The sequence below is a fragment of the Oncorhynchus tshawytscha genome, linkage group LG14 (genome assembly GCF_018296145.1).
Source record: "Oncorhynchus tshawytscha isolate Ot180627B linkage group LG14, Otsh_v2.0, whole genome shotgun sequence".
Taxonomy (NCBI): Eukaryota; Metazoa; Chordata; class Actinopteri; order Salmoniformes; family Salmonidae; genus Oncorhynchus; species Oncorhynchus tshawytscha.
This window is the reverse complement of record NC_056442.1, coordinates 41,445,169-41,471,983: the sequence shown is the minus strand read 5'-3', so window position 1 is coordinate 41,471,983 and position 26,815 is coordinate 41,445,169. Positions and strand designations below refer to the sequence as shown.

General features: G+C 46.0%; 1 protein-coding gene across 8 annotated transcripts in view; it reads right to left on the bottom strand.

Moving 5' to 3' along the window:
* Nucleotides 1-26,815, bottom strand: part of LOC112267442 (RNA-binding protein Musashi homolog 2) — a 334,245-nt gene that overhangs the window by 245,009 nt on the left and 62,421 nt on the right. For all 8 annotated transcript variants that reach the window (XM_042297533.1, XM_042297535.1, XM_042297536.1 and 5 more), the window contains exon 6: nucleotides 12,228-12,320. In XM_042297533.1, coding sequence (XP_042153467.1) covers nucleotides 12,228-12,320 — 93 coding nt within the window. The remainder of the gene's footprint in view (nucleotides 1-12,227; nucleotides 12,321-26,815) is intronic.

Here is a 26,815-nt window from a genome sequence, read left to right as displayed (position 1 = left end):
GCAGCGGGAGTAGGAGCCTGAACGTTTGTTCCCCATTGTGTATGCTGGACCACTCTGACGACCGGCACTGTCATCACTGTTTTGCCCGGCAGGGGCACCCCTTGGAGTGGGCTCTGGTTTTGAAAGCTCATTAAAACCCACGTAATGCGCTGGCATTTCAGTTAATTAGTGCACCGCCTGCTAGTCCTTCACCCCTTTCCTTGTGCACTTGACTCCTATGGGGAGAATGTGCACTAAGAGGAGAGCTCACCAAAACACATTTACATATAGCAGTACAGGAGCAGCCGACCAAAGACAGTACGTGTGTACTTCCTGTTGTCTTATCTACTGTATATCTAGCCAGCCTGTGTAGATCTGCAGTATGTGTCATATTTTAATCTATGCAGCAATCTGTCTATCCACAGTATCTCAATTATGCTGACTTGAAACTATTTATCAATGACAGTCTCTGGGTACATCAAGAATGGAAAGCAGAGATGAGAAGAGATTCAGTGAGGGATGGACCAGTTCTGACATTCCCGTTCCTTAAAGAGATTGTACAGTATAGTAAGCACTTACATTTTTATTTCGTAACATATTGTACGAATTGGAATTCGTAACAAATCAGACGAATTGCAGGAACATTTAAATATATGTATTATAATGTTTTTTGCAGGATGTAAAATATAATACGAAATGGATGACGTTGTACACAACTGTGCACAATTTATGGGGACCCGTTTTGGCTCGTGAGTGCTACTTTCAAAACTACTGGCTGAAATTACACAAGACCTTTATAACGCATCTTTATCACTTTGGACTAGCCTTTACTGATTAGCTTCCTACCATGCATCATTCTGTCATCGCTGCACTCCCCTTCCTCCAAACCCTACACATGTCTATTAAAACAGACCCTCCCTGCTGTTGTTAACATTAATTAGACCCGGCAAAAGAGAAGGTCTTGACAGTGAGCGTTTCATGGTGAACGCTCCTCCTAATATCCGTCTTGTCTTTTGCTCTGACGCGTCAGTCGTGACTGTGCTGGAGCTGTTGCAATGCTGGGTCTCTGGCGCATCGTACCGCGCTGTGCCGGCTGAGCCTGTGTGTGTTATACACTCCTCCTCCGCTGTGTAAGCATAGTAATTGTATATGATGTTCAATACCTTTGAGGCTTCATTAAGCCTTTGCATCAAGCTACAGACAAAAACAAGTCCTACCTTGCAAGGAGGGAGGGAGGGAGGGGGAGGGAGGGAGGGGGAGGGAGGGAGGGAGGGAGGGAGGGGGAGGGAGGGAGGGAGGGGGAGGGGAGGGAGGGAGGGAGGGAGGGAGGGAGGGAGGGGGAGGGAGGGAGGGAGGGAGGGAGGGAGGGAGAAAAAAACAAGGCCATTTGCTGTGTTTTAAAAGTGCTTTGAGTGGGAGGCAGTTATTCCAATGGGAGACGGTGGTTTTTCTTTTTTCTAGATGAGCCATCACAGGCAGCCAGTGTGCACTATCCATGCTGTTGCGGTTGTACAATCAGAATGTGTGTGTTGAGGGGAGGTGGGATTGTAAGGCTTAAGAAGCAACCTAGCATGATCATTTTCTTTCCCTCTTTTTCTTGTCTGTTTTCACGCTGAGCACTCAAATGTTGATTTTAACTTAGCTCCTCCACTCGAGGCGACCACAGGTATCTCTGTACAGTCTTAGTCCTATCCTAACTGTAAAAGACAACAATAGGACAGAAACAGAAAGCTCAACTCTTAAGGTCACTGCTCACCATAGCTTGAAATACAACACCATAATCGCGTTTCGCCTCAACTCTCGAGGTCGAGTGGAGCCTGAGAGGGAGCCCGTCACTCAAGCCAGTGTTTACTGAATGGTTCTCTGCAGCTTCGCTAGAGAACCAGCCACCTGCTGTTCCTTACTGCCGGCTCCCAGCAGCAGAGAAAGAGCCAGGCGTTGCAGGTGTTTAGAGCAGCCTTGGCAGGGAAGGCTTATTTCAGCCTGGATATCTTGGATGCCTCCTTCCCCTGGTTGAAGATCACAGGTACAGGCCCCCAGGTGGAAAGTTATTACGAGTCCGGGACCGTCTCGGCAGGGCATCGTGTGGCGCTGGTGGATAGGAGGAAATGCCATTTTGAGGAAGAACCAGTTTCTTTAAATCCTAATAGCTCCTCGGTCTGATTTAATTGGCACAATTCATGCCTGAGCCGATCGTAATCTGTTCTCTCCTTCAGGGCGCTGCGAGACAGACGAGACAAGCCAATGCTATCTGACAGGAGGAGACTCACTGCGGAAGCCGGATAAGTTGAGCTCATCCAAAGCTCTGCCAGATCCCTTTGACAAAATCTTCAAAATGTGGGCAATCTCAGAGCAGAGAATGCTTTACCTTGTGTACTTCAAACAGCCGTTCTCCTTCCTTCTGCATCACTCCACATTCCCCACCAATCACCAAAGATTGTCGTCCGCTATCTATATGAGATTTAGCCAAGTGAACAGGTGCCAGCAATCCATTCAATCTTCTTTAAACAGCTTGGGTCTTTGAGTAGAACTGACAGGTGTTTTATACCAATGACCCAATGACTTAGTTCTGAGGCAATCCCGTCTTACCCTAGAGGAGTCTAGGAGGATTTACCGATCTAAAGCGTTGCATGGACGCCAAACCATAACAGTGAGGACTGAGGGACCCTGAAACCCACTGACCAGGGGATCTATGGGTTGTAAAACCAAAGCCAACAACATTTAGTATATCGAAATCAAATAACAAGAGTGCTGAATTTTGTTCATTGGCATTACTTTTGTGGATAGGTGGTGAATTTCATAATTGCTGATAAACTGAGGGACACAACTCTGACGACATGCATAAGACCTGCAGTCCTGTCCTCTCACCCACTAAATCATCTCAGAGCTCAGGGACTTTCAGGAAAAAAGCCATTAGTTAGGATGACCATTAGTGAGCTAGAATGAGTTTGGGGAATGAATGTGGACTGTGAGGGGCCATTTAATTGAATGGTTAATGACCTGATGAAAATCATGGAACAGGTTGAGTCTCAAACTACACCTTATTCCCTTTATAGTGCACTACATTTGACCAGAGCCACATATGCACTACCCATAGATAGACTCTTAGGGTTTGACATTGAGGAGGACATTGCCCCTAAGAGCTGGGATACAACTGAGGTGGAGTGCACATCCTCTGAATGGCACATAGCCTCCTAGAAGCTAGTACCGAAAGACCAATCACCTCTGTAGGCGAACCCACACACGCAGGCAAGAAAAAGCAAAGGGACCTGGATTACAATGGAAAACATCGCCAAGAGGCAACTTCCTATTCCCAAGTGAGCGTTTAAAAACCATCCCTCTTGACTACAGGAAACACTGCCAGTACCCAGAGCAAACAAAGGTTAGAGAGAATATTAAATCATTTGTCTTGTTATTTCTCTCTCTCCACTGAACGGGCAGGTTCAGTTAGCTCTCTCGCTCGCTCGCTCTTCCTTCATTCAATTCTACAGGCACAAGCCGTAACCACCGGTGATTTCACCAGGATTAAAACCACAGAGCAGCCCAGCCCTGCAACCGCAAGAGGGAACAGAGCGGAGGAGGAGTCAGTTGGGTACCAAACAAACCTGCTTTACAGATCATTTACACAGTAAACTGTTAGAAGAGCAAACAGCAGCCCACAGCGCAGCAGTTCCCTGGTGCTGTGAACCAGTCAAATAAGACATGTTAACCTTGTATTAAAGGCAAAGCCAAAATGGTATTCACAACCTGGTTCTGTAGGAGAATCACAAGCCCCTGGACTAAACAGCAAGCTGTTATTGGGCTGGCATGTGGCCCAGTGGAGGAGGTGGTGAACAGGTTAAGTCAAAAGCTGACAGACCTCCACTATGGGGCCAACATTAAAGGTTGTGAACAGGTTCGTTTTAGAAAGATAAGGGTAAGGAGGTTAGCTGATACCCTGTGCGTCTGTGAGGTAGATGAAGCAAAGCTATTCTCACCCCCCAGTGACAGAATCAACACAATTCCACAAATAACCTTAGTTGCAATAATCAATTACTATTTTGACAAAAAAGGAAAATGCCCAATTCAAATATATTTTTCTGAATATATTCATTTCAAATCCTTCCTGGGCAGTATGAGGATGTTGTCTTTGGTCTGTGCCCTCTGCCTTCTACTCATCTGTAGGAGAAGAACAAGGAGCCAAGCTACAGCTCCAACTTCACTGTGATTACACAGAGGGGTGAGACAGCTCCAACTTCACTGTGATTACACAGAGGGGTGAGACAGCTCCAACTTCACTGTGATTACACAGAGGGGTGAGACAGCTCCAACTTCACTGTGATTACACAGAGGGGTGAGGATTGAGACAGCTCCAACTTCACTGTGATTACACAGAGGGGTGAGACAGCTCCAACTTCACTGTGATTACACAGAGGGGTGAGACAGCTCCAACTTCACTGTGATTACACAGAGGGATGAGACAGCTTTGACCAACACTGAATCAACTGTGTTTTCAATCTTCACAAGGAGATTCAGTTTCACGCATTGACTCTGGGGCTATGAAGAGCATTCTGAGAGCTTTTTTCATCCCTCAGAAACCCCTAAAGAGGAGCAGTCTACTCCCCTCTTTCATCCCTCAGTAACCCCTAGAGATGAGGAGTCTACTCCCCTCATTCATCCCTCAGTAACCCCTAGAGATGAGTCTACTACCCTATTTCATCCCTCAGTAACCCCTAAAGAGGAGGAGTCTACTCCCCTTTTTCATCCCTCAGTAACCCCTAGAGATGAGGAGTCTACTCCCCTCTTTCATCCCTCAGTAACCCCTAGAGATGATGAGTCTACTTCCCTCACTAACCCCTAGAGATGAGGAGTCTACTTCCCTCAGTAACCCCTAGAGATGAGGAGTCTACTTCCCTCAGTAACCCCTAGAGATGAGGAGTCTACTTCCCTCAGTAACCCCTAGAGATGAGGAGTCTACTTCCCTCAGTAACCCCTAGAGATGAGGAGTCTACTTCCCTCAGTAACCCCTAGAGATGAGGAGTCTACTTCCCTCAGTAACCCCTAGAGATGAGGAGTCTACTTCCCTCAGTAACCCCTAGAGATGAGGAGTCTACTTCCCTCAGTAACCCCTAGAGATGAGGAGTCTACTTCCCTCAGTAACCCCTAGAGATGAGGAGTCTACTTCCCTCAGTAACCCCTAGAGATGAGGAGTCTACTTCCCTCAGTAACCCCTAGAGATGAGGAGTCTACTTCCCTCAGTAACCCCTAGAGATGAGGAGTCTACTTCCCTCAGTAACCCCTAGACATGAGGAGTCTACTCCAGTCTTTCATCCCTCAGTAACCCCTAGAGATGAGGAGTCTACTTCCCTCAGTAACCCCTAGAGATGAGGAGTCTACTCCCCTCTTTCATCCCTCAGTAACCCCTAGAGATGAGGAGTCTACTTCCCTCAGTAACCCCTAGAGATAAGGAGTCTACTTCCCTCAGTAACCCCTAGACATGAGGAGTCTACTTCCCTCAGTAACCCCTAGAGATGAGGAGTCTACTCCCCTCTTTCATCCCTCAGTAACCCCTAGAGATAAGGAGTCTACTTCACTCAGTAACCCCTAGAGATGAAGAGTCTACTTCCCCCAGTAACCCCTAAACCCCTAGACATGAGGAGTCTACTCCCCTCTTTCATCCCTCAGTAACCCCTAGAGATAAGGAGTCTACTTCCCTCAGTAACCCCTAGAGATAAGGAGTCTACTTCCCTCAGTAACCCCTAGAGATAAGGAGTCTACTTCCCTCAGTAACCCCTAGAGATGAGGAGTCTACTTCCCTCAGTAACCCCTAGAGATGAGGAGTCTACTTCCCTCAGTAACCCCTAGAGATGAGGAGTCTACCTCCCTCAGTAACCCCTAGAGATGAGGAGTCTACCTCTTTTTTTTCACCTTTATTTAACCAGGTAGGCTAGTTGAGAACAAGTTCTCATTTGCAACTGCAACCTGGCCAAGATAAAGCATAGCAGTGTGAACAGACAACACAGAGTTACACATGGAGTAAACAATTAACAAGTCAATAACACAGTAGAAAAAAAAGAGTCTATATACATTGTGTGCAAAAGGCATGAGGAGGTAGGCGAATGATTACAATTTTGCAGATTAACACTGGAGTGATAAATGATCAGATGGTCATGTACAGGTAGAGATATTGGTGTGCAAAAGAGCAGAAAAGTAAATAAATAAAAACAGTATGGGGATGAGGTAGGTAAAAATGGGTGGGCTATTTACCGATAGACTATGTACAGCTGCAGTCATCGGTTAGCTGCTCAGATAGCAGATGTTTGAAGTTGGTGAGGGAGATAAAAGTCTCCAACTTCAGCGATTTTTGCAATTCGTTCCAGTCACAGGCAGCAGAGAACTGGAACGAAAGGCGGCCAAATGAGGTGTTGGCTTTAGGGATGATCAGTGAGATACACCTGCTGGAGCGCGTGCTACGGATGGGTGTTGCCATCGTGACCAGTGAACTGAGATAAGGCGGAGCTTTACCTAGCATGGACTTGTAGATGACCTGGAGACAGTGGGTCTTGCGACGAATATGTAGCGAGGGCCAGCCGACTAGAGCATACAAGTCGCAGTGGTGGGTGGTATAAGGTGCTTTAGTGACAAAACAGATGGCACTGTGATAAACTGCATCCAGTTTGCTGAGTAGTGTTGGAAGCAATTTTGTAGATGACATCGCCGAAGTCGAGGATCGGTAGGATAGTAGGGTAAGTTTGGCGGCGTGAGTGAAGGAGGCTTTGTTGCGGAATAGAAAGCCGACTCTTGATTTGATTTTCGATTGGAGATGTTTGATATGAGTCTGGAAGGAGAGTTTACAGTCTAGCCAGACACCTAGGTACTTATAGATGTCCACATATTCAAGGTCAGAACCATCCAGGGTGGTGATGCTGGTCAGGCGTGCGGGTGCAGGCAGCGAACGGTTGAAAAGCATGCATTTGGTTTTACTAGCGTTTAAGAGCAGTTGGAGGCCACGGAAGGAGTGTTGTATGGCATTGAAGCTCGTTTGGAGGTTAGATAGCACAGTGTCCAAGGACGGGCCGGAAGTATATAGAATGGTGTCGTCTGCGTAGAGGTGGATCAGGGAATCGCCCGCAGCAAGAGCAACATCATTGATATATACATAGAAAAGAGTCAGCCCGAGGATTGAACCCTGTGGCACCCCCATAGAGACTGCCAGAGGACCGGACAGCATGCCCTCCGATTTGACACACTGAACTCTGTCTGCAAAGTAATTGGTGAACCAGGCAAGGCAGTCATCCGAAAAACCGAGGCTACTGAGTCTGCCGATAAGAATATGGTGATTGACAGTCGAAAGCCTTGGCAAGGTCGATGAAGACGGCTGCACAGTACTGTCTTTTATCGATGGTGGTTATGATATCGTTTAGTACCTTGAGCGTGGCTGAGGTGCACCCGTGACCGGCTCGGAAACCAGATTGCACAGCGGAGAAGGTACGGTGGGATTCGAGATGGTCAGTGACCTGTTTGTTGACTTGGCTATCGAAGACCTTAGATAGGCAGGGCAGGATGGATATAGGTCTGTAACAGTTTGGGTCCAGGGTGCCTCCCCCTTTGAAGAGGGGGATGACTGCGGCAGCTTTCCAATCCTTGGGGATCTCAGACGATATGAAAGAGAGGTTGAACAGGCTGGTAATAGGGGTTGCGACAATGGCGGCGGATAGTTTCAGAAATAGAGGGTCCAGATTGTCAAGCCCAGCTGATTTGTACGGGTCCAGGTTTTGCAGCTCTTTCAGAACATCTGCTATCTGGATTTGGGTAAAGGAGAACCTGGAGACGCTTGGGCGAGTAGCTGCGGGGGGGCGGAGCTGTTGGCCGAGGTTGGAGTAGCCAGGCGGAAGGCATGGCCAGCTGTTGAGAAATGCTTGTTGAAGTTTTCGATAATCATGGATTTATCGGTGGTGACCGTGTCACCTAGCCTCAGTGCAGTGGGCAGCTGGGAGGTGCTCTTGTTCTCCATGGACTTTACAGTGTCCCAGAACTTTTTGGAGTTGGAGCTACAGGATGCAAACTTCTGCCTGAAGAAGCTGGCCTTAGCTTTCCTGACTGACTGCGTGTATTGGTTCCTGACTTCCCTGAACAGTTGCATATCGCGGGGACTATTCGATGCTATTGCAGTCCGCCACAGGATATTTTTGTGCTGGTCGAGGGCAGTCAGGTCTGGAGTGAACCAAGGGCTATATCTGTTCTTAGTTCTGCATTTTTGAACGGAGCATGCTTTATCTAAAATGGTGAGGAAGTTACTTTTAAAGAATGACTAGGCATCCTCAACTGACGGGATGAGGTCAATGTCCTTCCAGGATACCCGGGCCAGGTCGATTAGAAAGGCCTGCTCACAGAAGTGTTTTAGGGAGCGTTTGACAGTGATGAGGGGTGGTCGTTTGACTGCGGCTCCGTAGCGGATACAGGCAATGAGGCAGTGATCGCTGAGATCCTGGTTGAAGACAGCGGAGGTGTATTTGGAGGGCCCTCAGTAACCCCTAGAGATGAGGAGTCTACCTCCCTCAGTAACCCCTAGAGATGGAGTCTACACTCCTGCTTCCTTCTCCAGCAGGGAATTGGGAAAAGGAGCTAATAGATTGAGTTAAGGATTCAACCATTTTAAACAATGTACCTTTTAGCTCACTGCTTAGCTTTGGAGGCTCTGCTGTACTGTGCAGAGAATGTTTTTGGGGCAGAGGTAAAAGTCTGAGAATTCTAAATGGATTCCATTTCGTTAAAGTCAGATTCACACATTAGAACAGTACATCAAGATAAAAACATTATATAACCACAAATAATAGTAATATGTCTGTTGTTATGACAGGCCAAATTAAACTAAACACTGGGTTTGTCTCGAAGTAAAGTCCAGGTACAGTATATCTGATGACAGGTGAAAGGTGAAAGGTTAGGTCAGAGCAGGATCAACAACCCAAGCAGGAGTTGTTGCAGCTCAGCCAGATAAGTTCACTTTGTTTTGAGACAAACTCCAAGCCGATTATAACAAAGGTATGTATGACTAAGCATTAGCAAGCCAGGCTAATTAGCCTGCTCTGGGTGTTAACAATGCAAGAGGGAGGTGGGGTGAATGGGCCCCCCCTTTTCTGCTAATTTGGAGATTACACCAGGAAGTGGGTAGAGGTTAAAAGTGCCCCATTGCATAATCATGAAGATGAATCATCTAACTTGTGCCGTCTCCATGTTGTTTAGACACAACTATAAAACTCCTGAGAGAGAATTGTTCACTTTGTCAAGACTTAGTGAAAACTGCATTAGGTTTATAACACTGGGTATAGCTAGCTGATATACTCTTGGAGGACAGAGAAAGGAGATTAATTAGTACCATACGCAAATAATATCCCAAAAGACAGTCGCTCTGGTCTGTATTAAGACAATACATAATGTAGCACTGAGAAGTAGATGACTGTATCTAAACAGAGGTGGTAGTGTCCCTGGTCCATTTAAACAGACTCATCCAGTACAGTATATCTAGCTTCCTGTAGCCTAGGACTCCTCTGTTTAAGATGCACTTTGGAGCTGACGCATAGAACAGGGAGGAAAGGCCTCTCTTCTGGGGAGCACTCTGTCATAGCAGTACACACACACCGCAGCCTGCTAGGTCTGGGAGAGCACAGTCTGTGAGAAGACAGATCCTATGACCCTGGTTCCCCACACCACCTGCTTCCCACCCCCATGAAGCACACACAGCCAGCAGCACTCTCTGCTAATTGGCTAATTCTGGATCCGCACCAAACAAAACACAAGTGCGAAACACACAATGACACATGCACACATACTGACACACACACTCAGACATTAATACACACACAAACACGAGTGCACATGTGCACAGACACACAGGTATCAGTAGTGCTGACATGGGAGTCATCAAGAGCAGGCTGCAAATGGATTCCCACAGTTTACATTTCAGACAACTCACTTCCAGCCCCCCTCCTACCTCCCTCTTTTCCTCCCTCCACTTCTGACTTCTTCCCTCCATCCATCCCTCCACTTCGGACTTCTTCCCTCCATCCATCCCTCCACTTCGGACTTCTTCCCTCCATCCATCCCTCCACTTCTGACTTCTTCCCTCCACTTCTGACTTCTTCCCTCCATCCATCCCTCCACTTCTGACTTCTTCCCCCCAAAACCCAGCTGCTGTGCTTGGTACAGGTCTGCTCTCATTTTTCTGAGAGGACACTGGCTAATTAACTGCTTTATTCACTCAGATGGACTCCTCACTGACAAGCGTACACACACACACACACACATACGCTCTCACAAACACACACACCAAGAGAGGTGGCAATAGTGCGGGCAGACAGACGGGGCCCTGCGGCCATGGGTCCAGTCTGGTGACCTGCGGGGGTCGGGGGCAGGGGGTATAGGGCCAGGATCCAGCCCCTCTCTGTCTGTCAGTTTGATTGGGCCTTCTCTAACCCAGGAGAGATGAGATCTAGAGGCTTCCAGGACAAGAACCATGTGGCCCGTTCCTTAATAACCTCTATGGGATTGGTGTCCCTAAACCAGGACGGTTGTTGCTAATGTGCGCTAATGTGACTAGAATGACGTTGTATACAACAGCCAGCTTTCCGAGACATAGACATGTCATATATGGGCAGAAAACGTAAATTATTGTTAATCTAACTGCAGTGTCCAATTAACAGTAGCTATTACAGTGAAAAAATACCATTAACTGGTTCGATACATTCACCTCTGAAGGTAAATAATGTACTTACATTCAGTAAGTGTCCCAGAGATAAAATGTAGCATAGTTTTGTTTGATAAAATTCATTTTTCATGTTCAAATGTAGGAACTGGGGTCCACAGTTTGACCCCACTGCTGTCTCTGGCTCCCCGCCCGGCCAGCTAGATGTGTGAAAGTAATCGTATAAGCTAATGATCCATCATGTAGGACATTCCTGGGAGTGTGTAAGCTAAATAAAATAATTACCATAGCATTTTTGTATGTTCTCTATAGTTATGTACTTGAAAACGTATTCATTTACCAATTCGGCACATTTGGGCAAACTCCTAGCAGAATTGATACAAAATATTGTGCAGTAATATAAATCTTCACTGGACCGCACACTGCTGCCATCTGGTGGCCAAAATCCAAATTACACCTGGACTCCTATCTGAAAGTATGGCCTTTCTCTTGCATTTCAAGCTGATTTTAAAAAAAAAACTTTTTTTGGTTTGTATCATCTTTTACCAGATCTAATGTGTTATATTGTCCTACATTAATTTAACATTTCCACAAACTTCAACGTGTTTCATTTCAAATGGTATCAAGAATTTGCATATCCTTTCAGGTCCTGAGCTACAGGCAGTTAGATTTGGGTATGTCATTTTAAGTGAAAATTGAAAAAACATACAATCCTTAAGAGGTCCAAATTCAAATCATTTCTGGGTAACCTTACTGTGATTGTTCTAAATTAAAATCATTAAAAAAATACAAAAATAGATCTTAGCAGAGAGCCATTTATCAAGCAAGAATTCAGCTAGGACTGTTTGGGAGTGGTTTGATTGGGGAGGAGAAAACTAGCCGTTATTGGCAGAAAGGTTTGGAACGGTCTTTCTTATTGGTGACCTGGGGGGGTCGGGGGGCAGGGGTATTAACTAATTTACCGCCTGGTGTTATCACCAGGCAGGCCAAAACTCCATCCTGCCAAAACAGGCTGAAATTTCAGGCAGTCTTTTCAAACAGCTCTTACACTAAAAGTGCACTATCATAATGTTAACAATTTCCCAGTATTATTTCAACCTCAGTGTGGAAATATATATAAAATGTAGGATGAATTCTCCAAATATTCAAACAAAGCCTTAGCGAGCCAGGAAAAACCAGGCAACTCAATCAAAACCTGGCTGTGTCTCTAATTTGTCTGTAAAATAAGGAGAATATTCAAACGATGCTAAGGAGAAGCTAAAACAGACACTTCAGAAGTGACGATGGAATCAGTCCCCCTACATGGCTGACAACAGGTCTTATGGTACAAGCTGCAGGATATGACTACATGGGGGAGACTCATATAAACAACCAGCCTCCACAGACAGTGTAGGAACCAGACACATCCCAGGGAATGAGTCTGTAGACCTCCTCAGATCTCTATTAGAGACTTGATGAGGCTATTGACTGCCAATTAGAGTGCCACAGAACATCCTCATCCGCTAGAGTCTATCATCTTGAAATGGCTCAGGACAAGAAGAGGACATCACTTCCAAATAAGCCTTACCTTGCCAAACTGTTCAAAATACAGCTTCACATCTTCAACTACTGTGTTCGCTGATAATCCTCCTACGAATACTTTCTTTGTTCTTGTGACCATCTGGAAGGAGAGAAAAAGGAGAGAGAAAAGAGATCAGCAACACGTGAAAGCATTTTAGAGGACAAATCTCAAGAACATTCACTGTAAGGGCCCAGAATCATCGTTTGCCGAGTCTGAAGAGAGTGTCGAGTAGTGTAGCATGTGAGCTGCAAGTCTGCGCTCATTTGTTGGGGTGTGTGGGGACGTGTCCAGAGGGGCACCTGTCACTAATGTCACTACCTATTCCAGGGCCTTCCCAAGGCCACACACTGAGCTTTGAAACTTTGACTTTCAAACACAAGAGGAGAGGAAAAAGAAGACAGGAGAGAGAAGCGCACAGGAGAGAGAAGATAGAAGAGAGAAGAGGACAGGAGAGAGGAGAGAGAAGAGGACAGGAGAGAGGAGAGAGAAGAGGACAGGAGAGAGAAGACAGGAGAGGGAAGAGGAGAAGAGAGAGAAGATAGAAGAGAGAAGAGGACAGGAGAGAGAAGATAGGAGAGAGAAGAGGACAGGAGAGAGAAGATAGGAGAGAGAAGAGGACAGGAGAGAGAAGATAGAAGATAGAAGAGAGAAGAGGACAGGAGAGAGAAGAGAAAAGAGGACAGGAGAGAGAAGATAGGAGAGAGAATAGGACAGGAGAGAGAATAGGACAGGAGAGAGAAGATAGGAGAGAGATGAGGAGAGGAGAGAGAAGATAGGAGAGAGATGAGAACAGGAGAGAGAAGACAGGAGAGGGAAGAGGAGAAGAGAGAGAAGATAGGAGAGAGAAGAGAAGGAAAAAAGGAGAGAGGAGAAAGGAGTCCATCTCTCCCCTTGTCCACCACCACCATAGGTTGGACTACCCATCAACACTAGCAACACATCCCGAAACAATGGATGGCCAAGTGCACCATCAACATTGCTCACATTTATCGCCCGCCATCTTTATGAGCAGCAAGCCAGCACCACTTCAGTCTCCATCTCTCTCTGCCTTCCTTCTATTCTCTCCGTCCATCTGACATCTTTCCCTCCCTGTAGTTTCATCTGCTTCCCTTGATAGATGATCTGCCTGTATGTCTTTCTCTCCAGTCATTTTCAGGCTGGGCTTTGCGCTAGCAGGCTGCCTCAACTTGTCTACTGAGAGTTAGGTTTTTTCAGCTCCTGCTGTCTTTATGCCTCCTGACAGGCACGTGAGCCTCTGTGTGTGTGTGGTGTGTGTGTGTCATGGCTGAAGGGATCTCTCAGGCCCTGGAACAACGCAATTACTCTGTCCATTTCTCTCCACTGTGACACCAGACAACAGGCCTTCCATCTTCCCCCTCCTCTCTCCATCCCTATCCTTCCGTCTCTTTCCATCTCCCCTTCTCTGACACCAGACAACAGGCCTTCCATCTTCCCTCCTCCTCCTGCCTTCCTCTATCCTTCTTACTGAATACTCTCTCTTCCTTTCTCTTTCTCTCCTCATATGACTGCTGACTCCCTCCTTCTACACATTAGCATACGCTGATGGTTAGAACAGGCTTTCAGAGCAACTCTTAGAAGAGATAGTTTGAAGCAGCAGCTGCAGTGAAGACTGACTGCAGTAGTTCAGCACCTTGTCCACAGTGAGGGGATGGTGTAGAAGGACCTGGCCTCTTCACACCTTTTCAACATTCATTAGACCATCTACACCACTGACAGAGAGTGTCTAGGGCCAGGGCATTTACTTTAGACATCCTCAACACTGGGGCCCCATAGGTGTGCTCAGCCCCCTCCTGGACTCCCTGTTCACCCACGACTGCGTGGCCAAGCACGCCTTCAACTCAATCATCAAGTTTGCTGACGACACAACAGTAGTAAGCTTGATTACCAACAATGATGAGACAGCCTACAGGGAGGAGGTGAGGGCCCTGGGAGTGTGGTGCCAAGAAAATAACCTTTCACTCTACCTCAACAAAATGAAGGAGATGATCGTGGACTTCAGGAAACAGCACAGGGAGCACCCCCCTATCCACATTGATGGGACGGCAGTGGAGAAAGTGGAAAGCTTCAAGTTCCTCGGCGTACACATCACGGACAAACTTAAATGGTCCACCCACACAGCGATGCAGTTGCCGTACCAGGCGGTGATACAGCAACTGCATCGCTGACAACCGCAAAGTTCTCCAGAGGCTGGTGCAGTCGGCCCAACACATTACCGGGGGCAAACTTCGCGCCCTCCTGGACACCAACACCACCCGATGTCACAGGAAGGCCAAAAAGATCATCAAGGCCATCAACCACCCGAGCTACTGCCTGTTCACACCGCTACCATCCAGAAGGCGAGGTCAGTACAGGTGCATCAAAGCTGGGACAGAGAGACACACAAACAGCTTCTATCTCAAGGCCATCAGACTGTTAAACAGCCATCTCCAGCACATCAGGAGTGGCTACCTATAGACATAGATTAGGAATCACTGGCCACTTTTAGAAATGGATCACTAGCCACTTTAATAATGTTCCGTATCTACCATTACTCATCTCATATGTATAAACTGCACTCGACAATATTCTACGGTATCTTAGTCAGTTTTAAATTGTGTTTACATATTACATCACATATTACATATCACATATTAGATTCTATACTACACAACTAACTGTTAAACAGCAAACTCCAGCACATCAGAGGCTGCTGCCTAAAGACATAGATTGGGGCGGCAGGGTAGCCTAGTGGTTAGAGTGGTGGACTAGTAACCGGAAGGTTGCAAGTTCAAACCCCCGAGCTGACAAGGTACAAATCTGTCGTTCTGCCCCTGAACAGGCAGTTAACCCACTGTTCCTAGGCCGTCATTGAAAATAAGAATTTGTTCTTAACTGACTTGCCTAGTTAAATAAAGGTAAAATTAAAATTAAAAAAATTAGGAATCACTGGCCACTTTTAGAAATGGATCACTAGCCACTGTAATAATGTTCCATATCTAGCATTGCTCATCTCATATGTATAAACTGCACTCCACACTATTCTATAGTGTCTTAGTCATTTTTCAATTGTGTATTGTGTAGTGTACATATTGCATCACCCATTTCATATGTATATACTGTATTGTATTCTATATTACACCACTGACTGTTAAAACAGCCATCTCCAGCACATCAGAGGCTGCTGCCTATAGACATAGATTAGGAATCACTGGCCACTTTAAGGAAATGAAACATGAGCCACTTTAATAATGTCTCCGTATCTTGCATTAATCATCTCATTGTTTTTGAAAGAAAGCACATTTTTGTTCATTAAAATAAAATCAAAGTGTTCTTGCTCAGTTGTGCACCGGGGCCTCCCACTCTTTCTATTCTGGTTAGAGCCAGTTTGCGCTGTTCTGTGAAGGGAGTAGTAGACAGCGTTGTACGAGATCTTCAGTTTCTTGGCAATTTCTCGCATGGAATAGCCTTCATTTCTCAAAACAAGAACAGACAGACGAGTTTCAGAAGAAAGCTCTTTGTTTCTGGCCATTGTGAGCCTGTAATCGAACCTACAAATGCTGATGCTTCAGATACTCAACTAGTCTAAAGAAGGCCAGTTTTATTTCTTCAGTTTTCAGCTGTGCTAACATAATTGCAAATGGGTTTTCTAATGCTCAATTAGTCTTTTAAAATTATAAACTTGGATTAGCTAACACAATGTGCCATTGGAACACAGGAGTGATGGATGCGGATAATGGGCCTCTGTACGACTATGTAGATATTCCATACAAATCAGCCGTTTCCAGCTACAATAGTCATTTACAACATGAACAATGTCTACACTGTATTTCTGATCAATTTTATGTTATTTTAATGGACAAAAAAAATAGCTTTTCTTTAAAAATCAAGGACATTTCTAAGTGACGCCAAACTTTTGAATGGTAGTGTATATATATTCTTAATCCATTCCTTAGATTTACGTGTATTACAGTATATGTTGTGAAACTGTTAGATATTACTGCACTGACGGAGCTAGATGCACAAACATGTCAGTACACCTGCAATAACATCTGCTAATCACATGTATGTGACCAATAAAATGTTATTTGATTTGAAATCACAGTCCACCCTCAGCTTCAATATCCCTCACAGAAATATTCAGACGCACTGTCTAACGTATCTAGCTCAGATAACACTCCACAGCTGATCCTGTAAAGCAGCCAGACATTGTCCTGCCTCTATTTCGTACAAGTTTGTTTGAATTGGATGGATTGGCGGAAAGAAGGTGGAAGGTAAAGGGGAAAAGGTGGTTTGTAGATGGTCGTGTCCGTCAGAAGATAAACAGAGTCATAAAGCAGTGAGGTGTCGGAGAGAGAGGAGCCAACAGAATCACTCAGGGGGCCGTGATGTGATGGAGAGGTTGAGGTAATGGATGGAGTCAGTCGCCTCTCCTCGTTGTGTAAAGACACGCCTCAACAGGAGAAGAAAGCAGCCTCTCTCTCTGCTCTGATCACAGGGGGATTGGCAGGTGCAGTTAGTTACAACACCAAACGTTGTCTCATTATTTGTGTAAATTTGAAAAGCTCCATCTGTGAAGCAGTGGTGGAAAGGGAGACGAGGGAGTGTTGTGTCGTGAGGAGAGGAGGGGAGAGGTTCAGTAGGTGTTACAAAGTAATGAACACAAAACAATGCCTGGTCTTTACCTCTCCTCTCCACCCAGAAACTGTAGTCAGTGCTCAGAGATAGAGAGCTAAGGGCAGGCGTCGGCAGCTGGATTTTAGTTTATTGGTCAGAAAATACTAAAATCACCAGGACTTCAGCTAAAAACAAGTTTAATTTAGGAAATCTGTTCCCATTATTCCCATGATAAAAAAAAGGCATGTGATCGTGTCTCAATGTAATCAAAGTACAATGTATTTTTGGGCTTAGTCGTGGTCAATTTGCATTGCAGAAATCATTATAATGATGTTCTGGCCCCCTGACCATCCACTCAGACAAAAATCAGCCGTGGCTGAATCTAGTTGCCTACCCCTGGTTTAGGGGATAGAATAGTGTCGGTCCAGGCAGAGATTTAGGCATCTTTGCAATCTCAAGTACATAAATTCCCAGGCCGAATCCATGAATATGAAAAAGCAGTCTCTGGAGAGCGCCGAGTGGAGAAATGCGAATGACACACCAGCGAACGGCACGGCCTGATGGTGATGGAGGAGAGAATGCAATGAGTTTTCTATCTGTGCAGGGAACCAGTCGCTGACTTGGGGAATTCTCAGTCAGTCTCCAGCTGCTGATGCTGCTGTTTAGACCCTGTCGTCTTTCATGGATGGAGATTGATAATTCTTCTCCATTCCTGTGCCTCCAAATGCCTCCGGCCTTCCTGCTTACCCCTTTTTGAGGATGTCAGCTGTCAGCCTGCCGCTGAAAGATTCCCTTTCACACACACTGAGACACAAACACACACACTGAGACACAAACACACACCGAGACACGTTTGGAGTGGGCCGACTTCTTCTGCCTGTTTGGGCTGTGAAGTGCTGATAAAACACCAATGACAATAGGAGGGAAACAGGTGGGCTGTTTCACAGATGATGGAGACCATGAAGAAAAGGTTGTCTGTCATCAACAGCAGGTTTAGTCTAGCTTCATCCACTCTCCCTAACATTTTCTCTCCTCTTTTTCAGCTTATGATGTAGAGGCACTTTTCAACCCAGCCTGTTTGGCAAGCAAGCATCAAGTCAACCATAAAGAGCAGATAGAGGACCAATCAAGGACAATAATAAAAAGTTACTGACATTTCCATTAACATGTGCAATGAAATGCTAAAACATTTGTTTTAGAGGAAATGTATTTTCTATGTATTTTTAAGAATGCTCATAAGGCAGGCACCTGGTAAAACTGCTGACCATCTCATTCCCTCCTCCTCTCACCTGGAATATGACTGCTGACTCCCTCCTTCTACACATTAGCATACGCTGATGGTTAGAACAGGCTTTCAGAGCAACTCTTAGAAGAGATAGTTTGAAGCAGCAGCTGCAGTGAAGACTGACTGCAGTAGTTCAGCACCTTCTCCACAGTGAGGGGATGGTGTAGAAGGACCTGGCCTCTTCACACCTTTTCAACATTCATTAGACCATCTACACCACTGACAGAGAGTGTCTAGGGCCAGGGCATTTACTTTAGACATCACAATCCACCCTCAGCTTCAATATCCCTCACAGAAATATTCAGACACACTGTCTAACGTATCTAGCTCAGATAACACTCCACAGCTGATCCTGTAAAGCAGCCAGACATTGTCCTGCCTCTATTTCGTACAAGTTTGTTTGAATTGGATGGATTGGCGGAAAGAAGGTGGAAGGTAAAGGGGAAAAGGTGGTTTGTAGATGGTCGTGTCCGTCAGAAGATAAACAGAGTCATAAAGCAGTGAGGTGTCGGAGAGAGGAGCCAACAGAATCACTCAGGGGGCCGTGATGTGATGGAGAGGTTGAGGTAATGGATGGAGTCAGTCGCCTCTCCTCGTTGTGTAAGGACACGCCTCAACAGGAGAAGAAAGCAGCCTCTCTCTCTGCTCTGATCACAGGAGAAGAGCACGAGAATAGTTATTTAACTGCAAGTTGACTAACAAAAGGAGGATGGATGACAAAGGCGGAAAGTGTCCTAGAGCCTCATAGAATGGAAGCAAAACCGATAGATAGGAGTGAAGACTGATTATTGCATCTATATTTCTCTGGGCACAGAGGAGATCTAATTAAGATCTTTCATTAGATGATGTGCTGTAGTGAAAAACGCCCTCAAACACAGATCTTTATCCAGGCACAGAGCAGGACAACTAAAGGAAAACAGTCATGGATTGTGGAAAAAGGTGACGCTGTCCCAATATGAACTGACTAAATATTACAGTGTGATATATGCAGGAGATGCATATTAGTGTTGATTAGTGTTAATACTAATCAGAAAAAAAGAAAAGAGGAGGGAGGAGTGTCGAGGGGAACACCTGTTGTGTAACAACTCTCGCAGTCCCATCTCTAAAACCTCCCCAAGGGTCCAGTAGAGTGGTCTGTGTTACGACATGCGTTGACTTATTTACTTGTGATTAAGTGCCAGCCTCTCCACTTTGATTGTGGTTGATGACGAAGGCTGTGATTGAGTCTGACTACTACTGTTGTTCAGACTATGTAAGAGGACAACGAGACGTCCCTATACGAGACAGCTGATTTGATTGGACGAGACGCCCCTATACGAGACTCAGCTGATGTTCTTCATCAGCTTTGCCTCTTTATATCTGGACCCCGCCTGATTAAGGTGAGATAATCAACTCCCCTCCTCCATCATCTCAAATCACATATCCAGCACTGATTACCAAGGTCCTTATACGTAAGGCTTTCCCCCCCTCAACAAGCATCAGAGAATGAAGTTTTCTGAAAGACAGTGGCTGCGAGTTAAAAAGCCCCCCCCCCCTTAGCTTATGCCAGGCGTGTCACTGGATTTTTGAGTGACAGTGTGACAGCACGCTTGCCACATTCTATTCACGCTCCCTAAATTTAGCCGCAGAGCTCCAATTTGTCCATATTTGCGAAGTGGAATTGTAATGCACATATTCAAATGCGCTCGGCAGCCGCTAACCCTGACTGACAGCCATAGTCCTGTTTGACTGAGAGCTCCCGCTTAGCTGATTAGTTACATTTGCCTGGATGGATGCAGAGAGAGGCTGCCTGTTTTTGGTCCCCGGCCCGGGCCACCCAGACAAACACCCTCCCCACAGGACCCCCCCAGTGAGATAGAGTGTGTGTGTGTGTGTGTGTCATTGAGACACAATGATCTGGTTGACGGAGACAACACACTGCTACACATTCATCCCATTCGATTTTTTGTATTTATGTTCCATTTTCTGACAATTGTTCTCCGTTTCTTTTCCTACCGTGTGTGTTTGCTGCTCAGAGGGTCCATTCTGTTCTACACATGGTTTAACCCTTTCCTGCTATTTCTATAATGTAAACAACTCAGGAACAGCATCAATAATATGAAAGTGTAGCAGCAGACATACAGCACAGTATTATGTCTGGCTTCAGGTATCTCCACATAGATCATGTGCCATTTCAACCTGTCCCTTTAAAAAGGGGAATGTACTGTAGTAACACAAATCTTCACTCCTTTGAGAGTAATCCAGAAGGTCAAAGCAGGGTCAACTATCAAGGATTAGAGTGTAGTAGCCTAGTACTCAATCCAATCCATTCATTGGCCAGATTCCAGACTGAACATATAACCTAACCAACCTTTCTCAATGCCGAGACAATGTGGAAACGAGACCTGCTGTACGGCTGCAGAACAGAAGCTTCCGTTCTGTTCCATCAGAGGATATTCATGAAACAGGAGTTAAAGCCCTGCTTTGACATAAGCATGCACCATGTGGACTCCTTGACGTAAATATAGTGTAACCTATAGGCTTCAAAGCAATGCAGCTCTGCAATCACCTTACATCAAAGACCATGTTGATTTCATCTTCAGGTTAGAGCTGAGGTCATTACATCACCATTACACCCTGGTGACAAATAAACACTGTTCAGGAGAATGACATGAAGCTGTCACGGCTGTTTCTTTTACAGCATGCTATTTTAATATCGCCTTGGTAGAACAGGCAGCAATATTCTATCTTGACAAACAGAGGCAATACCCACTCCTTTCTCTAATCTTAATGATTAGATGTGCTTTACACTCCTACCCATAGTCAATAGATTATTTTACAGTTATGAAGATTGATAGAAGCAGGTTATAGCTTATTATAGGGCCCCAGTGATGCCGAGCACAGATACACCTCCTCCTCCTAGACTCACACAGGAAAAAACTCACAGTGAATCCAAATGAAGCTTCAGCTTTGATAAATAAATTGCAGAACGGGAGAAAATATTTTCACATTAAGGGAGTGAAAAAAATGAAATTGGGAAAAATTGAGGAGCGCTCCTCAAAGCCATTCTGAAAAATTAATATGCTAATTAAGTGCTTGCTTTAGGCAGAAATCTTGGAAACTTTAGCAAGGGATTTATAAGCACTTAACAAATTACTTTCACTATTACGCTTGAAGCCATATACATGTTTAAAGTGACAATTTTCTCTCCTTTTCCATTATAATAGACCTTGCCGATACTGAAGTAAAATTTCCCCAGTTGCCATTGAGGAATATAATGAAAGAGATATGCGGACTTGAATGTCCTCACTAACAGATCTATCAATGTTCCTGGTCATTTGGAAGGAGATGACTTTCCTCCGTGCAGCAGACGATTCATACACTGAATGTCTAAAACCATAAAGCGGGAAACGACACATGGAATAACACTCTGATCGCTGAGCTTCACATCTATGGGGAAGAATAACCAGAAACTGTATAACATAACCATTCCCTAGCCTAGAGAACTATTTCATGATGAACAATTCAAAATACAGTTTTTGTCTATCTTTAAAGAACTGGAGCAGCACTGTGCTCTATTGTCTAGATCTATCAAAATAGAATGGTATGAGTAACTTCCTAGATGATTAAACCATACCTTATCACACCAAGCTCAAACAATTCAGAATCTGTCTGGATGTTGTCCAGCTCATAGTCATTGACATGAACGCAGTAGGCCGATAGACTTTAGAAACATCACACAAATATGTCATTCCCCACAGATTGACCCTTCCTGATGCACTGTGGCCTGTCTGCTCCTCTGAGCATCAACAGCCTCCTCTCAGTGTTAGAAGGTCATCATAATGTTGATCTTCTGAGATTGAAGTCTCTGGAACAATCTTCTGTTCCAGAGGAAGGAAAGAACTGATTACTAAGTTCCCTCCAGTCAGAGAACAACTGAACAGAGTATCAAAAAGAGAAATATAAAAATGGGAGAATGCATTCCAGTCATTGGCCAAAAAAAAGTGATGTCTGTCAACACAGTAGGGCACTGCTGTGTTCTGAAGGGGGCATGTAGGGGTTGCAGAAAGGAGCACAAAACCAAATACAATTTGTGACGCGAAAACAATCTTGTTTCTCAATAAAAAGTGGAATTGCACATAAAGTGGCAGTGTGGTAGGCTCTTTGTAATTTGGACCCAGCTGGTCAGCGGAGAGCAGGGGAGAGAGGCCTGGAGGCCGGGGGCCTGGAGCAGGGCCACAGGGAGGAGGGCCGAGGGGGGGGGGGGTGCAGGCAGAGAAAGTGCTGTTCAACACTCCCTTAACTGACTTGCCTAGTTAAATAAAGGTTAAATAAATAAAAATAAAATTCCCATGACTCTGACGGAGGGAGGCTCAAGAAAACTGCTTGTCAAATCTCTCTGCATCTGATACCTTTTCAAACTTTAACTAAAAAAACCTTTTTCACCATATCAGCCAATAGTAGGACCTACTGACTATACCTTCTGACCCACCAGGCCTTGGCTTTACCTTGGACAACAATGGAATACAAACAGTGGGCCGACTAGAGAGACCGACACACAATGCTTAAATCCTGAACTGTACAGGGCTCAGTAAGGTGGCCAGGAAAAATACAGAAACAGTTGTGCACTCCAGTGAAAAGAGCCCATAGAGTGTGTGGAAAACATCCCCTGGATTACCTGTTGGAGTGAACCACTTCTGGGGGGGTAGACACAACGTAACGGTGGTGGCTGCCAGGGAATGATCCGATCAGGAGGATTTAGGGCTATAGATGAAATTGGGGAGGGATAAGCTTGGATCCTGTGGGGTGAGAGGAGGGTAAAAAGGTAGGCCACCAGCCAGAGATGGCCCTGTGTGTGTGTGTGTGTGTGTGTGTGTGTGTGTGTGTGTGTGTGTGTGTGTGTGTGTGTGTGTGTGTGTGTATGTGTGTGTGTGTGTGTGTGTGTGTGTGTGTGTGTGTGTGAGGGAGAGAGGACCAGTGAGAGCATGAGCAACAGAGAGCGAGACAGAGAGCAAAAGATAAAGAAATAGAAAGAGAGAGAGAGAGAGAGCGAGAGAGCTAGATGGTGAGATAAGAATCCATCTCCTGCTGTACCTCTGTAGGGCCAGGGGGCAGAGGGGTATTCATCTGCCCATTGATCAGAAAGGACAGGTGACAATTGGGATAGAGATTACTTACCATCACCATAGCATAATCCCTGTCAATTGCGGCCATGTTTAGCTTGACACGCTATACAGTGCATTCGGAAAGTATTGAGACCCCTAGACTTTTTCCACATTTTGTTACGTTACAGCCTTATTCTAAAATGGATTAAATATTTTTTCCCCCTCATCAAACTACACACGATACCCCATAAAGACAAAGCAAAAACAGGTTTTTAGAAGAAAAAAAATGCAAATGAATTAAATATAAAAACAGAAATATCACATTTACATAAGTATTCAGACCCTTTACTCAGTACTTTGTTGAAGCACTTTTTGGCAGCGATTACAACCTGGAGTCTTCTTGGGTATGAAGCTACAAGCTTGGCACACCTATATTTGGGGAGTTTCTCCCATTCTTCTCTGCAGATCCTATTGAAAGGTTAAACCAAGGCCTCATACCTTTTAAAGGGTTAATAAATTGTGTTATGATAAACTGTAAGGTCTTGTATGTTTTAACACCTGTTTTGAGTGTTGTGCCCTTCAGACACTATCAGAAGGCAGAAACTGCCTACACTCAGACTCCTCCTGTCTGGGCCCCACCTGGCTATCTGAGGTTCTGAGAATACGACTGGTTTTCTGAGAACACAAGGCTGCCACAGGCCTGATGAAAACAGTCACCTGTCAGAAGATGCTTGAACTCGTTCACCTTGTTATGACCCTATTCTTGTGATGAAAAGGTCAAGTTTCGGTCAAACCCACTTCTCAGCTTTTAATTGCTGATAAGATGGTTGCTGCTGTCAGGGGGAGTTTAGAATTATTAAAATGTTGTTGCCAGGGAAAGTCACGCAAGGAGGACTGGGGAGGCTATATGATTTACAGGATGTCTTAGACATTTTGCAGAACCTGGGGAGAGCTTTATATATTGTACTCTGTACCAACTTCTGCCTACAATTGTATTACTAAAGGATACTTTTAATACTTAAACAAAGAGTCTGTGTTTCCTTTCCATTACTAATGTATGTTTGATAATTATATAGACCTGATCATTTGTTGAAGGAATTGACCCACACTATCAAGCTCTGTCAGGTTGGATGGGGAGCTTTGTGTCACAGGTATTTTCAGGTCTCTCCAGAGGTTATCGATCGGGTTCAAGTCCAGGCTTTGGCTGGGCCACTGAAGGACATTCAAAGACTTGCCCCAAAGCCCCTCCTGTGTTGTCTTGGCTGTGGACTCCAATCAAGTTGAAGAAACATCTCAAGGATGATCAATGGAAACAGGATGCACCTGAGCTCAATTTCGAGTCTCATAGCAACGTTTCTGAATACTTATGTAAATAAGGTGTCTGTTTTTTATGTTTAATAAATTAGCAAAAAATTATAAAAACATGTTTTCGCTTTGTCATTATGGGGTATTGTATGTAGATTGATGAGGAAAATAATAATGTATTAATTTTAGAATAAGGCTGAAACGTAACATTTTTGGGGAAAATGGAAGGGGTCTGAATACTTTCCGAATGCACTGTATTTCAGTTACAGGTCAAACATAAGTAGGGGTACATCTAAAATCCCTACAGGAAATAATTATATTAAAGCCTTGTGAATTCAGTAACCTAAAAATCAATCACCCCACTGATCCCCTCTCAACACCATCCATAACCTTCACAACATTCACCATCTTCACATCCCCTTCAATGTCAGCACCAGGTACCGTCACAGAGCATGTGTATTGGACCACCACAACTACCCATGTATTATTCCCTTGTTACTAAGCAGAGCAGAGTGGGGTGAAAACAGGGATTAGCTAGGGATTGTGCTGCGGGGTGTGGTGAGAGCCTGTCCCTGTGGAAATGGACCTTAGAGAGGCTGTCCCTGTGGAGAAGACTGCAGGCCTCAGTGGCTCCAGATCACAGAGAGGCTGTCCCTGTGGAGAAGACTGCAGGCCTCAGTGGCTCCAGATCACAGAGAGGCTGTCCCTGTGGAGAAGACTGCAGGCCTCAGTGGCTCCAGATCACAGAGAGGCTGTCCAGACTGCAGGCCTCAGTGGCTCCAGATCACAGAGAGGCTGTCCCTGGAGAAGACTCCCTGTGGCTCCAGAAGACTGTCCCTGTGGAGAAGACTCCAGGCCTCAGTGGCTCCAGATCACAGAGAGGCTGTCCCTGTGGAGAAGACTGCAGGCCTCAGTGGCTCCAGATCACAGAGAGGCTGTCCCTGTGGAGAAGACTCCAGGCCTCAGCGGCTCCAGATCACAGAGGCTGTCCCTGTGGAGAAGACTGCCGTCCTCAGCAGCTCCAGATCACAGAGAGGCTGTCCCTGTGGAGAAGACTGCAGGCCTCAGTGGCTCCAGATCACAGAGAGGCTGTCCCTGTGGAGAAGACTGCAGGCCTCAGTGGCTCCAGATCACAGAGAGGCTGTCCCTGTGGAGAAGACTCCAGGCCTCAGCGGCTCCAGATCACAGAGGCTGTCCCTGTGGAGAAGACTGCCGTCCTCAGCAGCTCCAGATCACAGAGAGGCTGTCCCTGTGGAGAAGACTGCAGGCCTCAGTGGCTCCAGATCACAGAGAGGCTGTCCCTGTGGAGAAGACTCCAGGCCTCAGTGGCTCCAGATCACAGAGAGGCTGTCCCTGTGGAGAAGACTCCAGGCCTCAGCGGCTCCAGATCACAGAGGCTGTCCCTGTGGAGAAGACTGCCGTCCTCAGCAGCTCCAGATCACAGAGAGGCTGTCCCTGTGGAGAAGACTGCAGGCCTCAGCGGCTCCAGATCACAGAGAGGCTGTCCCTGTGGAGAAGACTGCAGGCCTCAGCGGCTCCAGATCACAGAGAGGCTGTCCCTGTGGAGAAGACTGCAGGCCTCAGCGGCACCAGATCACAGAGAGGCTGTCCCTGTGGAGAAGACTGCAGACCTCAGATCACAGAGAGGCTGTCCCTGTGGAGAAGACTGCAGGCCTCAGCGGCACCAGATCACAGAGAGGCTGTCCCTGTGGAGAAGACTGCAGGCCTCAGTGGCACCAGATCACAAAGAGGCTGTCCCTGTGGAGAAGACTGCAGGCCTCAGCTGCTCCAGATCACAGAGAGGCTGTCCCTGTGGAGAAGACTGCAGGCCTCACCGGCTCCAGATAACAGAGAGGCTGTCCCTGTGGAGAAGACTGCAGGCCTCAGCGGCACCAGATCACAGAGAGGCTGTCCCTGTGAAGACTGCAGACCTCAGATCACAGAGAGGCTGTCCCTGTGGAGAAGACTGCAGGCCTAAGCGGCACCAGATCACAGAGAGGCTGTCCCTGTGGAGAAGACTGCAGACCTCAGATCACAGAGAGGCTGTCCCTGTGGAGAAGACTGCAGGCCTCAGCGGCACTAGATCACAGAGAGGCTGTCCCTGTAGAGAAGACTGCAGGCCTCAGTGGCACCAGATCACAAAGAGGCTGTCCCTGTGGAGAAGACTGCAGGCCTCAGTGGCTGCAGATCACAGAGAGGCTGTCCCTGTGGAGAAGACTGCAGGCCTCAGTGGCTCCAGATCACAGAGAGGCTGTCCCTGTGGAGAAGACTGCAGGCCTCAGCGGCACCAGATCACAGAGAGGCTG